Raw genomic sequence first — 14,357 nt, forward strand, 5'->3', positions numbered from 1 at the left:
CACTTACCAAACTGGGATATGTGATCAATGCACTTGTGCACCAGCACAGGAACGTCGGAACCCGTCAGCTGCTGCTCTGATAACGTATCCCCCGTGGAGCTACTCGCCTTCTGGATCGCATTCACCCAGCCAGAAAAATCCAACTTCCTGGCTGCCAGAATATATGTTATCCTGGTTGGAAGCACGAGAAGAGATGGGTGTCGGGCAGGACAGACAGACAGTACAGACACATTAACCAGACAGGGCAAGGCATAAGCAAGAGCAGAAAATAGAGGAACCATTTCAGTCTATGGGCAGGGGATATATGGATTGACCTGAAAGTGAATATATAAGAAATGGGCCATTACCTGCCTTTGGCCACCAGTACCAGAATATCTTTATCCTTGATCGCTGTGGGTGAAGGAAAAATATAGAAGTTAGTGGGTGTAGGACACATGCAGAAGGGCACAGATAAGATACACACAGGGCCAGGGGAGTTTCTGGGGTTTTCACAACCGGAGGGGGCCTTTTAGATGCTGCCCATCTTCCCTCATTCCTGGCACTTACCTTTCCGAGTGCTTGAGTCGGTCGAGGGTGGTCACAAGTGCAGAGAGCACAATTTCAATCCAAAATTCTGATTTAAAAATTGGAATTTTGGTTCTATAAGTTACCAGGAGCGATATTTTGCTGGTAACCTATGGGAGCTGCCAACTGAGGCATTGTCCCTGCAAAGGGGCCACACGCTGCATATAGGGGTCACACGCTGCACATAAGGGTCACACGCTGCACATAGGGGTCACACGCTGCACATAGGGGTCACACGCTGCACATAAGGGTCACACGCTGCACATAAGGGCCACACACTGCACATAGGGGCCATACACTGCACATAGGGGCCACACGCTGCACATAGGGGCCACACGCTGCACATATGGAACCATTACCCAACACGTACAGAGTTCCGACAGCTTCTTCAGGTGAATGACGTCCACCGTGTCCCCGTCCTCCAGATACATGTAGAGTTTGGTCTTATAGAGGGAGAACCAGCCGATGGTGGTGCGCTCCAGGCTCAGCCCCCCCTTGTACTGCAGCCGCCCAATCCGGTCAAAGTCGTAACTGAGAAGCTCCTCGGCTCTAAGGGGAAGGAAACACTGGAGGGGAGACAGAGGGTGCCATGAATATAGTGTGTCCTGATCAAATGACTTATTTACCCAAAGTCCCCAGCAACATTCCCATCCCCCCACATATGATATTACAGAATCACTTCCTGGATTGGAAAAGCAGGAAGTTTGTAGATTAAAGGAAATATGGCTTCCTCCATCATTCCCCATTCACCTGCATTGATTATTTATTTTTATTGCCTCGAATTGAACACATATATAATCAGCACAGGGAGAGTTAGGGCTACAACATAAGGTAAATTGGATTTTAGGAATAATTGTCCCTTTAACTGCCAACCTTAGTGATGGATTTCACCCATTCTCTGGCTTCCTCTGGGGTTTCTGCCGCAAACAGATAGAGACGCTCCGACTGGGTGTAAATTTCAAAAGTGCTTTCGAACCTGTCGGAACAGACGGATCAGCCACATATACAGAAGCGCAGGGTACACACCGGCAACGCATATTAAACGAGCTGTAGCCCCTCATGTCTGGATTCTTACCCATGAGTGTCTGTAGGGTTCACCGCAACGCACACAATCTCCCCCATTTTAATCTCGCCATTGGGAGTGGAGCTGAGGTTGTTCTCATAGTAACTGAAAACCCCATCACTGAGGACACACCAGCGCCGGCTGAACTCTGCCAGAGACACCGAGAGGAGAAGATCAGAGACGTCAGACAAAAACCTAAGGGTGAGGGGAAAAGGGGCCCCTGCAGCTGGAGTGGTGGGCCCTTGAGTTGATGGACCCCAGTGGGCACCAGATACTCCCCAGTCCAACATTGGGTACAATATATATCTGTCTCCACTTAGAGTCTATATAACAGCATCACCCCAAGAACATCACATTGGGGCACTTACAGTTTAGAGGGAAACTGCACTCAAATAAGGAATTTTTCCTAATTAAAGAATCTTCAGTTCTAAGCAGCTTTCCATGTTCCTTTAATTATATATTTTAAATGCTTCTAAAGTTTTGTCCTGTACCAAAAATCTGCTGTCCTCCCACTAAGCCTTCAGTTTGTGCACACGTATGCAGTTTTGTTTTTATTGTTTTTGGCAGATATGCTAATGAGAGAACACACAAGGCATTGTGGGAAATGAGTAAGTCAGTACATAGGGTGCAACAGATTATGGGTGCAGAAAGTGAGGGGGGACCTACCTTCCTTGGACTTTCTTTCGGTGACCAATCGGTTCATAGATGAGGTTTTGTGCAGGAAGCCATTGTGGGTGATGTTGGGGCGCACAACATAATATTCCTTCTCTATGTTGGTCCCCAGCTCTAGGCGAGGGATTTCTGGCAAGAGAAGAGAGAATTAAATCTAAGGATGCATTAAATCCACTATTTTAAGATTTGTGCAAGTCCTTTGTGAAAGATTCGGCCAAATACCAAACCGATCCGAATCCTTATCTTCTTATGTAAATTAGGGGACACAAGGGGGTAAGAGAACTGTAAATGCAGTGATTTTTTTTTCGATTCAGATTTGGTTCAGCCAGGCACTTGGATTCAACTGAATTCAAATCCTGCTGAAAAAGGCTTAATTGAATCCTGGATTTGGTGCATCCCGAATTAAATCGCATAGAAGTGTCAACTCCTCAGCAGAGGCAGCACAGTAGATAAATGCAGCAAAGCCTGGCACAGGGGTAGGATCAGAGGGGCATAAGCTGGTGGTTAAATTAAAGAGTAAATTTCATCAATGGCTTGTGAATATAGGTAAGTATAAATAAATGATGTACAACTCCAAACCAGTACCTTCTTCCTGCTGCCTTCTACTTAGATTGTAAACTCTGAGGGCCAGGGGCCGCCTTCCTTCTGTGTTAAAGAGTATTTTTATTATGATATTGATCCCCTCTCTGTATTGTATAAAGGTGCAGCATTGAGTGTACAGAGGAGCCAGACTTGGCCACCTGCAGTACCATCATCTACCACTTGGGGTCAGGAGAGATCCACAGAGTAAGAGCCAAAGCACACAATGGTGACATTGCAGCGAGTCACGAGGGCTGAATAGTGCTGCCGAGTATCTTGATGACTCTGGCTGTTTCTGTAAATGTTACTGGGACTTAGTCCAAAGAAGGGGCTAATGGGATTTAATGGGAGAATTTAAGTGATAATAGTCTCTAGTGATAAGGAAAAGTAGGAGGACATGGTGATAGTTGGGTGATAGTTGGGTGATAGTTGGGTGATAGTAGGACAAGAGGAGGAAAGTAGCAGCTGTTACACAGGCATCCGATAAGAGAAGCTGAGAGATGGTTATTAGTTAAATTAATAAAAGTTATTGTGACGGATGCAGCTCTGAGTGTGTTGGGGCCATTTCTCTAACACAAGGACCATTGTCTCCGGAGCAGAGCTTCCCCAGATCTAGTTCCGTGGGTTCAGCGTAGGAACAGCGGCCGCTTGTGTCTCATATTTTGTGACCTCAGCAAACAAACTGCACGAGTCTAATTGTTCATCACTCACTTCCCCTTTGCTTTACAATCATTGCATCAGGTTAGTTCAGACTCAGCAGCTGCCATACTGATTGCCTGAGAGCACATACAACTATGGGAAAGATCAGAATTAGACAAGGGTAACCGGCATCACCATCACCATCATCATCATTTATTTATACAGCACCAGCGAGCAGTGATGTCACAACTGGTGGTAAAAAAGGGAAAGTTGTGCTCACCACAAATAGTTCTCAACCATTAAATATTGGTGTGATCACATTGACCATAGTGAGAGTGGGTGAGTGCCGGGGGCTCCTGTCTGTAACTATAGGGGTGCAGAACCCAAGGGCTTCAGCTACAAGAACCTGTTCATCCCACTTCCTTTCCATAGGCTGCACAAGAGCTTACAATCTAGAGTAGCAGCCTCAGCCAGTCACTTGGTGCCAATGTATTTTCCAGCATATTTGCTGCATCCCATGGAATAGTTGCGGCACAACTGCACCCACATCAACAGCAAATAACCCACGAGGTATGGGGGAGGGGTTAGTTGGACAATGACTGATAAGCAGCTATTCCCAAATACAAGTCTGGTATCATCCACTTACCCCCCCCATGAATAACATGTCCCACATCTGTGTGGGAAGAGGGGGGGGTCACATTTTAACCATCAAGGTGCTGACAAGGAGAACTTCAGTAGTTAAAAAGCGCTAAAAACAGCAAAAAGTGTGCAGTAACCCTTAGCAACCAATAAAGCGTTTGCTTTTAAACAGGTGACCAGTAAAAGTTCCCTGTGCATCGGTTGCTGTAGCGGTTTAGACCCACCTGCACTGACTGATCAGGGATGTAGTGCAGGAGATGAGTGAGATGAGCAGAGTTTTGCCTGACTGTGAATAAGGAAAGTCTTTATATAGAACTTTATCTCCCTGTGTATAACAGACACTCACTGGCAGCCCATGTATGCGGCTGATTTTAACTCTCAGACTGGATGAAGCCCCGGGGCACAAGCACAAACCATTGTCTCAGATGGAGAAGAAAAGGGAGAGATCAATTTTTTCGCTTAAACTTCAGCTTTTATGAACAACCTCCTCCCTCTGCTGGTTAAACAATTGCCTATTAATGAACAGACTAAAGTAACCTCAACACATTAATTATCCACCTACAGTACAGCTGCTTCCAGAGCTCAGCGTGGGCACCATTATGTCTGTACTGCAAAGTGGCTGTTCCTGCTGAATTGTGCTTAGTACAGGGGAATACCTATGCTGCCATAGTTTTATGGGATCTCTCTGTACAGACTATGAGCAAACTTAGGGGACTGTTCCTGCTGAATTGTGCTTAGTACAGGGGATACCTATGCTGCCATAGTTTTATGGGATCTCTCTGTACAGACTATGAGCAAACTTAGGGACTGTTCCTGCTGAATTGTGCTTAGTACAGAGGAATACCTATGCTGCCATAGTTTTATGGGATCTCTCTGTACAGACTATGAGCAAACTTAGGGGACTGTTCCTGCTGAATTGTGCTTAGTACAGGGAATACCTATGTGCCATAGTTTTATGGGATCTCTCTGTACAGACTATGAGCAAACTTAGGGACTGTTCCTGCTGAATTGTGCTTAGTACAGGGGAATACCTATGCTGTAATAGTTTTATGGGATCTCTCTGTACAGACTATGAGCAAACTTAGGGGACTGTTCCTGCTGAATTGTGCTTAGTACAGGGAATACCTATGCTGCCATAGTTTTATGGGATCTCTCTGTACAGACTATGAGCAAACTTAGGGACTGTTCCTGCTGAATTGTGCTTAGTACGGGAATACCTATGCTGCCATAGTTTTATGGGATCTTCTCTGTACAGAACTATGAGCAAACTTAGGGGACTGTTCCTGCTGAATTGTGCTTAGTACAGGGAATACCTATGCTGCCATAGTTTTATGGATCTCTCTGTACAGACGATGAGCAAACTTAGGGACTGTTCCTGCTGAATTGTGCTTAGTACAGGGAATACCTATGCTGCCCATAGTTTTATGGGATCTCTCTGTACAGACTATGAGTAAACTTAGGGGACTGTTCCTGCTGAATTGTGCTTAGTACAGGGGAATACCTATGCTGCCATAGTTTTATGGGATCTCTCTGTACAGACTATGAGCAAACTTAGGGGCTGTTCCTGCTGAATTGTGCTTAGTACAGGGGATACCTATGCTGCCATAGTTTTATGGGATCTCTCTGTACAGACTATGAACAAACTTTGGGGGGTGTTCCTGCTGAATTGCGTTTAGTAGAGGGAAATGCTGCAACTGATTACAGTACAGGCTACATTTGGGGTGTTACCTGGGTGTTCCAGATTATTAGTAGTCACACTTCCTTGCCCCTTTAAAGGGCATGTAAAGGCAAAAATATAAAATCCCATTTTTACTTTATTTAATGAAAAAGAAATCTATCTCCAATATACTTAAATTAAAAGATGTATGTATGCAGTGCAATTCCCCCTTCTTTTACTGCTGTTGATAGGAATTGTCAGATGGTCCCCAACTGCTGTGCAGGTAAACGATCATACTTTCAAATGGCAGGGGGAGCCCCCCCACCTTACTTCCCAGAACTCGAGCAGCATTGTTGGATTCCCTGTAGAGATTTGTATCCAGAGACCCAGTGCAGTCTCTATATTATGATTATTAATCAGTCTTGCTGTATTGGCTTCTATGGCAGATATTATTTGACTTGTGCTGTTTTGATAATTTATGACGATCCCTAAGCTTAACCTCCCAACTGAAGCCCAGACCACACTGAGCATGTGCGAGTCTTGATATTGCAGAAATGTCTAACAAAGTTACAAGATGACAGCCCCCTGCGCCAACTTTGAAAGCATAAATCATTTGTTTTATTAGGCTGCTGGTGCAGTAAGTTCATGTTTATATTTAGTATACATAATACAGCATTTCTAACATTATTCTATTTTAGACTTTACTTGCCCTTTAAGAACAAGATGCTCAGGTTGAGGGGGTGTGGCATGCAGCCAAGCAGAACTAGTTATTTTGTTTTGGAAAATCTCTGATCCTCTGTCATTTAATCTCACGTGAGAAATTGCTCGAATGCTCCAGCCCAACATTGTGATCCTTTCAGCTTTAGCTTCCACGCCGCTCACCTCCGCTGCCCTCAACTCAATAGCACCCCTCATGGCCATTAAGAGACACTGCATGTGATATTGCTGAGAATCTCCTGTAACAAACCCTGTAATTGGCCAATATCACATGAAGTTAAGAATGCACCTGCTCATTGCACACATGGGAAAGTTGGCCTTTCTTACCCGACATTCGGTTCTGCATCAGGAATTCCGTTTGCAGCCTCTGTCCCGCCTGCTCCGCCAATTTGATGGGGGTCGGGTAAGCGGGGTCACAGGTGCTGCAGTTCACATCTGCCCCGCAGAACAACAATGCCTGAGTCTCGGCCAGATCACTCGTGGTCACTGCGGCACACAGAGCCTATAGGAAGGACACACAAAAGGTTGTTATCAATTTACTAAAGGCAAAGTTCAGCACAGGTCAGTCACTGTAAAATGGGATTATTCGCACCTTTATTTGATACCTATGGAATGGAGCAAAGATCATGTGATTCCAATGTTTACAAAGGGATCACAATCTCAACCTGGCAATCTTAGGCCTGCAAGTCTGACATCTGTGGTGATACTGTATGTTATTTGACAGTTTGTTAAGAAATACCATTCCAGATTATGTTCTGGAGAATAGCATTATAAGACACAACAAGGATGACTGTAGGGGGGGCAGATCCTGTCAGTCACATTTAATTGCTTTTTACATCCTGTGGGGGGATATGATCACTATATATATAAATATATAAGGGGCAGTAATGAAATAGAGAAATTACAGAGAAGAGCGACTAAGCTGATAAAGGGAATGGAAGGGATCAGTTATGGGGAAAGTCAAGTTGGGATTGTTACACTGGATAAGAGACAGTTAAGGGGGATATGATCACTATATATAAATATATAAGGGGATAGGATCACTATATATAAATATATAAGGGGATAGGATCACTATATATAAATATATAAGGGGGAAATATCAGTATTATAAATATATAAGGGCTATGATCACTATATATAAAATATATAAGGGGATATGATCACTATATATAAATATATAAGGGGGATATGATCACGTATATATAAATATATAAGGGGATATGATCACTATATATTAATAATATAAGGGGATAGGATCACTATATATAAATATATAAGGGGGATAGGATCACTATATATAAATATATAAGGGGGAAATGATCAGTATATATAAATATATAAGGGGAAATGATCACTATATATAAATATATAAGGGGATATGATCACTATATATAAATATATAAGGGGATATGATCACTATATATAAATATATAAGGGACAGTAATGAAATAGAGAAAGTACAGAGAAGAGAGACTAAGCTGATAAAGGAAATAGAACGGATCAGTTATGTGGAAAGGCAAGTTTTGATTGTTTACACCAGAGAGAGTTTAGATAGGAATGTTAATTTGCTCTTTATCAGCTGGCAGTTAGACAGCTTTCCTTTAAACAAACGGTGGCACTTGAAGGGCGTGTGTCTTTCTCAAACCATATTTACTGTTACAATAAGCTGTACATTTAGGGCTATTCCACACGGGGAGATAGCCAGGCGTTTGCGGTCGCGGCGACAAACGCCGCCGCGCCAGTCCGCCGCGACAGGCGCAGGCGACAGTTTTGTATGGGCGCCTATGTAAAACGCCTGTGCTAACCACACGAGGCGATGCGCTTTTCACAGTCGCCTGAAAATGCCTCGCCAGGCTTTTTCAGGCGACTTTGAAAAGCGCATCGCCTCGTGTGGTTAGCACAGGCGTTTTACATAGGCGCCATACAAAACTGGTCGCCTGCGCCGGTCGCGGCGACTGGCGCGGCGCTTTGTCGCCCGCGACCGCAAACGCCTGGCTATCTCCCCATGTGGACTAGCCCTTAGCCTGTGTAGGGAAGCAATGTAGCAGCTCCCATTCTATAAATACTAAGCTATAGGCTAATGCTGTAGGGTAGGGGGAAACATTACGGCAACAGTTCTCTTGATTCTGATTCTGAGATCACAATGACGTGTTGAACCCTAATGCATTTTAATGGGTCTTCTCTTCCTCATTAAGGAATCATGTGACTGGTGATTAATAGTGAGGGCACGTGAATGGAACCGCAAACATTAATAATATTCTTTACAACTAATCACCAGGGGCCCAGGGAGTTCAGGACAACTGTGTTTAGACCCTCCAAAACACTGTCCCATTTATATAATTAAACATTTTCAACGATTTTTCTTAATATAGCTGCTATTTCTATGTCACTTTCCATTTTCTGCACTGCTGATGATGACTCGTGAAACAATGTAGCAGCAGTCAGCTGAATAACCTAAACCTAAACAGTTTTGTGAGAGATGCTGTTTTACTCTATAGTTCTGTGCAGCCATAAATTACATTTGATCCCTGTTTACTTCCCTGTGTAAGAATTATAACCAATGTATTTTACTCATCTTATCTGTAATCAAGTGCCCTATTGCCCTGTTCATATTGTCTGTGCCTCCCGATTCTTTCAAATCACGGAATATATGTAATTCCTGTGTATTAGAACGTTGGTTAGAATAACATTTTCTTTGATGATGTAAAAGAAATGAGTTGAATTTCCCCTTCTAACAATACACAAGAGCTTACATTCAATACACAAGAGCTTACATTCTAAGAGAAAGACTAATCTGACAGGTTCGCTGTGTTTATAAAAGTCACTTCCCCATTTTATACAATAAAGCCTACAGGTTCCAAAATATTCCACTCTGTAAACTTATAAAGCTGTGCAAACACCTCATTCCCTCTTTATACAAATACACAGAGAAGGAATGTTCTGGGCACACAATAAGCTATACCCTCATACTGTTCTGTCTAAGGGAATCAATATGGCACCTCCCTCCTCCCATATGTATAAATACAAATATACAGAGAAGGAATGTTCTGGGCACACAATAAGCTTATACCCTCATACTGTACTGTCTAAGGGAAATCAATATGGGCACCCTCCTCCTCCCATATGTATAAATACAAATATACAGAGAAGGGAATGTTGCTGGGCCACACAATAAGCTAATACCTCATACTGTACTGTCTAAGGGAATCCAATATGGCACCTCCTCCTCCCATATGTATAAATACAAATATACAGAGAAGGAATGTTCTGGGCACACAATAAGCTATACCCTCATACTGTAGCTGTCTAAGGGAATCAATATGGCACCTCCTCCTCCCATATGTATAAATACAAATATACAGAGAAGGAATGCTCTGGGCACACAATAAGCTATACCCTCATACTGTACTGTCTAAGGGAATCAATATGGCACCTCCTCCTCCCATATGTATAAATACAAATATACAGAGAAGGAATGTTCTGGGGCACACAACTAAGCATAGTATCCCTCATGGACTGTACCTGTCTAAGGGATCATATAGGCCACCTCCTCCTCCCATATTGTATATGAATACAAATATACAGAGAATGGAATGCTCTGGGGCACACAATAAGCCCTACTACCCCCTCATACCTGTACTGTCCTAAGGGAATCAATATGGCACTCCTCCTCCCATAAATAGCATAGATTATAGCAAATATACAGAGAAAGGAATGTTCTGGGCAGCACCAATAAGCTATACCCTCATAGCTGTACGTCTAAGGCGAATCAATATGGCACCTCCTCCTCCCATATGTATAAATACAAGATATACAGAAGAAGGAATGTTGTCTGGGCACAGCCAATAAAGCTTATACCCCATACTGTACTGTCTAAGGGAATCCAATATGGGCACCGTCCTCCCTCCATATGTATAGCATACAAATTATACAGAGAAGGGGAATGTGTCTGGGCACACCAATAAAGCATACCCTCATACTGTACTGTCTAAGGGAATCAAATATGGCACCTCCCTCCTCCCGATATGTTATAAATAAGAACTATACAGAGAAGGATGTTTCTGGGCACCACAATAAGTATACCTCATACTGTATGTCCGAAGGGAATCAATTATGGACCTCCTCCTCCCATATGTATAAATACAATATCACAAGAGAAGGAAATGTTCTGCGCACACAATAGAGTATAAACCCCCATGCATTTGACTGGTCTAAGGGAATCAATATGGCACCTCCTCCTCCTTTCCTTAGAAAAAGCAAATATCTAGAGTGTAACAGGGAAGAATAACACAAGGCTGGTGCCCACAGAATGTAACATACCCAAATTCAATGGTTCCCCAGAGAAGTTGCTCGTGTCACACACCGATCTCCCCGCGTATCATGTGAGGGACACTAATAACCCCCTATCCTTCATGTGAGAGGGAATTCCAAACAACAGGGTTCTGATCCAGCTTTATAAAAGTCTCTAGTCCCTCTGGCCGGAGGAAGAAGTGCAAGGGGTGAGTGAGATTGGGCTCCTGTGAGCACAACTAATTGGTCGCACAATAGAAGTGCAACGTGATACAGGGAGACTCACATCTGGACTCCCAGCCACTCCCAGAGAGGAGGAGAACAAGCACCAAGATAACACAAGTCAGCTGGTGAGAATAACCCCTTCCCTGCCGAAAGGCAAACAACTTTGGAATGTAACTTGTAACCTGCTCTCAATAGTGACTTATATCCACCTTCACACTCTGCCCCCTGCTGGTCACTGGAAGCTCAGCAGTTACACATTCATTTAAAGGTCATGTAAATCCAAAAATATTTTGTATAATTAAAGAAAACCGAATTCTAAGCAACTTCCCAATATCCATTCATTCCTCATTCTCACTGGGTTTATAGTTCTGTGTAACTGTCATTGTGTCTGTCCCTTTCTCTTCTCTGCACTGCTGCCTCTGACTCCTGATACAACTTCCCAATATCCATTCATTCCTCATTCTCACTGGGTTTATAGTTCTGTGTAACTGTCATTGTGTCTGTCCCTTTCTCTTCTCTGCACTGCTGCTTCTGACTCCTGATACAACTTCCCAATATCCATTCATTCCTCATTCTCACTGGGTTTATAGTTCTGTGTAACTGTCATTGTGTCTGTCCCTTTCTCTGCACTGCTGCTCTGACTCCTGATACAACTTCCCAATATCCATTCATTCCTCATTCTCACTGGGTTTATAGTTCTGTGTAACTGTCATTGTGTCTGTCCCTTTCCTGCACTGCTGCTTCTGACTCCTGATACACTTCCCAATATCCATTCCATTCCTTCATTCTCACTGGGTTTATAGTTCTGTTGTAACTGTCATTGTGTCTGTCCCTTCTCTTCTCTGCACTGCTGCTTCTGACTCCTGATACAACTTCCCAATATCCATTCATTCCTCATTCTCACTGGGTTTATAGTTCTGTGTAACTGTCATTGTGTCTGTCCCTTTCTCTGCACTGCTGCTTCTGACTCCTGATACAACTTTCCCAATATCCATTCATTCCTCATTCTCACTGGGTTTATAGTTCTGTGTAACTGTCATTGTGTCTGTCCCTTTCATCTGCACTGCTGCCTCTGGACTCCTGATACAACTTCCCAATATCCATCATTCCTCATTCTCACTGGGTTTATAGTTCTGTGTAACTGTCATTGTGTCCTGTCCCTTTCTCTTCTCTGCACTGCTGCTTCTGACTCCTGATACAACTTCCCAATATCCATTCATTCCTCATTCTCACTGGGTTATAGTTCTGTGAACTGTCATTGTGTCTGTCCCTTTCTCTACTCTGCACTGCTGCTTCTGACTCCTGATACAACTTCCCAATATCCATTCATTCCTCATTCTCACTGGGTTTATATTCTGTGTAATGTCACTTGTGTCTGTCCTTTCTCTGCACTGCTGCTTCTGACTCCTGATACAACTTTCCAATATCCATTCATTCTCATTCTCACTGGGGTTTATAGTTCTGTGTAACTGTCATTGTGTCTGTCCCTTTCTCTACTCTGCACTGCTGCTTCTGACTCCTGATACAACTTCCCAATATCCATTCATTCCTCATTCTCACTGGGTTTATAGTTCTGTGTAACTGTCATTGTGTCTGTCCTTTCTCTGCACTGCTGCTTCTGACTCCTGATACAACTTCCCAATATCCATTCATTCCTCATTCTCACTGGGTTTATAGTTCTGTGTAACTGTCAGTGTGTCTGTCCCTTTCTCTTCTCTGCACTGCTGCCTCTGACTCCTGATACAACTTCCCAATATCATTCATTCCTCATTCTCACTGGGTTTATAGTTCTGTGTAACTGTCATTGTGTCTGTCCCTTTCTCTGCACTGCTGCTTCTGACTCCTGATACAACTTCCCCAATATCCATTCATTCCTCATTCTCACTGGGTTTATAGTTCTGTGTAACTGTCATTGTGTCTGTCCCTTTCTCTTCTCTGCACTGCTGCTTCTGACTCCTGATACAACTTCCCAATATCCATTCATTCCTCATTCTCACTGGGTTTATAGTTCTGTGTAACTGTCATTGTGTCTGTCCCTTTCTCTTCTCTGCACTGCTGCTTCTGACTCCTGATACAACTTCCCAATATCCATTCATTTCCTCATTCTCACTGGGTTTATAGTTCTGTGTAACTGTCATTGTGTCTGTCCCTTTCTCTGCACTGCTGCTTCTGACTCCTGATACAACCTCCCAATATCCATTCATTCCTCATTCTCACTGGGTTTATAGTTCTGTGTAACTGTCATTGTGTCTGTCCCTTTCTCTTCTCTGCACTGCTGGTTCTGACTCCTGATACAACTTCCCAATATCAATTCATTCCTCATTCTCACTGGGTTTATAGTTCTGTGTAACTGTCATTGTGTCTGTCCCTTTCTCTGCACTGCTGCTTCTGACTCCTGATACAGCTTCCCAATATCCATTCATTCCTCATTCTCACTGGGTTTATAGTTCTGTGTAACTGTCATTGTGTCTGTCCCTTTCTCTGCACTGCTGCTTCTGACTCCTGATACAACTTCCCAATATCCATTCATTCCTCATTCTCACTGGGTTTATAGTTCTGTGTAACTGTCATTGTGTCTGTCCCTTTCTCTTCTCTGCACTGGCTGCTTCTGACTCCTGATACAACTTCCCAATATCCATTCATTCCTCATTCTCACTGGTTTATAGTTCTGTGTAACTGTCATTGTGTCTGTCCCTTTCTCTTCTCTGCACTGCTGCTTCTGACTCCTGATACAACTTCCCAATATCCATTCATTCCTCATTCTCACTGGGTTTATAGTTCTGTGTAACTGTCATTGTGTCTGTCCCTTTCTCTTCTCTGCACTGCTGCCTCTGACTCCTGATACAACTTCCCAATATCCATTCATTCCTCATTCTCACTGGGTTTATAGTTCTGTGTAACTGTCAGAAAAGCAAAGTCTGTCTGTCCCTCTCTGCCTATACCCCTTAATGACTTTTGCTGTATGTGATTCTGACAAAGCAGAGCAAATTGTAATAGAATCTGGGGAAGGGCCCATCAGGGAAGAGAACAGAAATAGTTAAATATTTTATCCAGATCTGGGGGTGGGAAATGGCCTCATATTTCTGCCGGCAGCAGGTCTGGACTGGGAGACAAAATAGACCCTGTCATTTCAAGTATTCAGAGGCCCAAATAGTCCCCCACCAGCCCACTAAATAGAGACTGTCTATGGGATCTTAGAGCAGCCCCTCTGGCATTTGCCAGAACCCACAGATTGCCAGTCCATTTCTGCCCGGCAGGATTAAGGGCTCGCTCCCATTACAACCAATAGTAAAAGTGGGAATAATGTGT

The 14,357-nt window shown here is 43.5% G+C and overlaps 1 protein-coding gene across 8 annotated transcripts in view; it reads right to left on the bottom strand.

The window, feature by feature from the left end:
- arfgap1l.S (arf-GAP with Rho-GAP domain, ANK repeat and PH domain-containing protein 1-like S homeolog) overlaps positions 1 to 14,357 on the bottom strand; it is a 92,572-nt gene that overhangs the window by 18,172 nt on the left and 60,043 nt on the right. For all 8 annotated transcript variants that reach the window (XM_018250451.2, XM_041584662.1, XM_041584659.1 and 5 more), the window contains 7 exons: positions 6,858 to 7,032; positions 2,294 to 2,428; positions 1,640 to 1,775; positions 1,438 to 1,540; positions 935 to 1,130; positions 348 to 390; positions 8 to 171 (listed from right to left, as the gene is read on the bottom strand). In XM_018250451.2, the coding sequence (XP_018105940.1) occupies positions 8 to 171; positions 348 to 390; positions 935 to 1,130; positions 1,438 to 1,540; positions 1,640 to 1,775; positions 2,294 to 2,428; positions 6,858 to 7,032 (952 nt within the window). The remainder of the gene's footprint in view (positions 1 to 7; positions 172 to 347; positions 391 to 934; positions 1,131 to 1,437; positions 1,541 to 1,639; positions 1,776 to 2,293; positions 2,429 to 6,857; positions 7,033 to 14,357) is intronic.

The sequence above is a fragment of the Xenopus laevis genome, chromosome 2S (genome assembly GCF_017654675.1).
Source record: "Xenopus laevis strain J_2021 chromosome 2S, Xenopus_laevis_v10.1, whole genome shotgun sequence".
Lineage (NCBI taxonomy): Eukaryota > Metazoa > Chordata > Amphibia > Anura > Pipidae > Xenopus > Xenopus laevis.